The sequence below is a fragment of the Nylanderia fulva genome, unplaced genomic scaffold, assembly GCF_048542155.1.
Source record: "Nylanderia fulva isolate GAGA-0341 unplaced genomic scaffold, ASM4854215v1 Scaffold49, whole genome shotgun sequence".
NCBI lineage: Eukaryota > Metazoa > Arthropoda > Insecta > Hymenoptera > Formicidae > Nylanderia > Nylanderia fulva.
The window spans coordinates 23,893-26,121 of record NW_028190576.1 but is presented as its reverse complement, the minus strand read 5'-3'; the positions used below and the strand labels follow the sequence as shown (position 1 = coordinate 26,121).

The following is a 2,229-nucleotide window of genomic DNA, read 5'->3' as shown; positions in this document are numbered from 1 at the left end:
TCGATTACTCGCGTTCTATTTCAGTTTTGTCACGATCAGTGGAAACCTGTTAAGAGTGTATTGTTAGCACGATATAGATCTAATAGCAATATTTGCGATGAATATCTTGCAATATCTTGCAGCATCTTTTTTTGTTTCTATTTGTTTTTATCATATTTTCTTATATAATATATTTTCTTATATAATATATTTTACTTTTATTTTATTTATATTTATATTTTTGCAATATATTTTATTTTTAGTTTAACGCAATTTTTCTATATTATATTTGCATATCGTTGAGAGTATGTTTAAGAGAGTGCGGAATTGTTACAACAAATTACAAACAATTTTTCTAGATAATTACATTGAGCATTGAAATATTTCATCATGTACATCACTATATGAATGAACGTGCGAAAGAAAAGGATAACACGGTCCCGTCATTGCCGGAGGAAAGAAATCCTATTTTCTTCGTATATCCTATCTGCATGATAATAAGCCTTGTTCTTGCGATCTTCTGGCTTCTTAAAAAGATACTACTTTGTAGACCTATGATAGTGAGTTTTTCTTTCAGAATATTTAAAATCTACAAAAGTACATGAAAGTGTGTTTAATTGTTCCCTCCTCTCTCTCTCTCTCTCTCTCTCTGTTTTAAATAAAATTATAAAATTCAAAGAGGAAACATAATACTAAATAATACTATAAATATTACTATATAATATTAAAAAATTTCGAAATCTGAAATTTATATTTTTCATTAATTATCATATAATGTTTGCTCATATGCCCTTCTTATTTGTAAGAAAATTCTGAGATATTTTGGCAATTTTATAAAAAGTTAAATATTTTTATAACTTTTATGATTATTATTTATGTTTAACTTCAGTTTTTTCTTATAATAATGTATAATAAAATATCGTATTAATCGTATAAGATTAATTATTTCAATACATGCATACAATCAATAAACAAAATTTTATTTGTGTACATATGTTAAATAATTATGCCTTGTTATAATAATGAACTTGCAAGCCTCTCGCAGCATGCGCAACATCGGCTATTCTAATGCTTGTGACAGGAATAATGGAAATGAAACATGCCGATGAATACATCGATGTTACCGAATTTACTGATGAGGAAATACTGGAGCATCCCATCTTTATTCATAATTTTGTGATGTGTATATTATCAATCTTTGTCATGACTCTTTATGCGATTCAAGCTTGGATTCTCTTTGATTATTGGCAATGGGTACGTAAGCGTAAACAAAAAGGAATATTTTCTGCAAAATATTTTTGTGTTTTTACATTATTAGCCTCCAATGTAATAATATATTTCTGTTATATTTGTTTAAAGGTCTGTAAAATGTGAAGTACAAATACAGTTATTTACTAGTCCAAATTTTTCAGGAAACTAGAAACAGCTAAAGTGTCTTTAAAAAAATAAATTATCAGCAATCATTAATTTTATTTTAATTATGAGAACGCGATTACGATTTAAAGAATTAATTTAAAATTATATATACACATACATACATATATACAAATATATAAAGTAACTACGCAATTCTAGATTCGAGAAGAGGAAGATATAAGTACAGAAAGTGATACGCAAACTTCTGATTCTAGTACAGATTCTGACATAAGTGAAAAATCCATAAATGAAGAAATGATCAATAAACATAGTTCCAGACACCGAATTATGCAACTGGCACCGATTCCCTCTTTACGAGATTTGTCTGTCACCACTCTGATCACTGATGATTTTATCGTAAGAGTGGCAATTGATTCTGTTTACTATACAATTCTATCGACGTTTTAGATCTTGAAACAGGTCATGTTTTATTATGTTAAATAAGAAAAAGGAGCATTTTGTATATGTATTCAGATATACAATAAGAATTCAATCTTCAATTCTATTTTCATAGAATGACGTTTTAGTTCTGAGGTTATCGAATAATCAACAGAATGTTTTAAAAGACCTAAAGATTTTAAGAAATCTAAATTTTTAAGATTTTTTAGAGATGCAAAGATCAAAAAGATGCAATATATGTATATGTACATTAAAAAACCTGTATTAACATATAAAAAAAAATTATTTAAAGAATATAAAAATTTGGAAATTCTTTTTTTATTTGAAAATTTTTTTATAATAACAATTTGGAAATTTTTGGTTATATATAAATTTTATTCTTTTAGGAGATAGATACCGAACCAATCCTTTATTGTTGCTTTATCGATTGGTGCA

At 26.4% G+C, this 2,229-nt stretch overlaps 1 protein-coding gene across 1 annotated transcript; it reads left to right on the top strand.

Annotated features, from left to right (window-relative positions):
• Positions 1-1,021: 1,021 nt before the first annotated feature.
• On the top strand, positions 1,022-1,993 carry LOC146721378 (uncharacterized). The gene is made up of 3 exons (XM_085486888.1): positions 1,022-1,233; positions 1,555-1,752; positions 1,910-1,993. The coding sequence occupies exons 1-3, from the start codon at positions 1,048-1,050 to the stop codon at positions 1,991-1,993; spliced, it is 468 nt and encodes a 155-aa protein (XP_085343014.1). The 5' UTR covers positions 1,022-1,047.
• Positions 1,994-2,229: the final 236 nt, after the last annotated feature.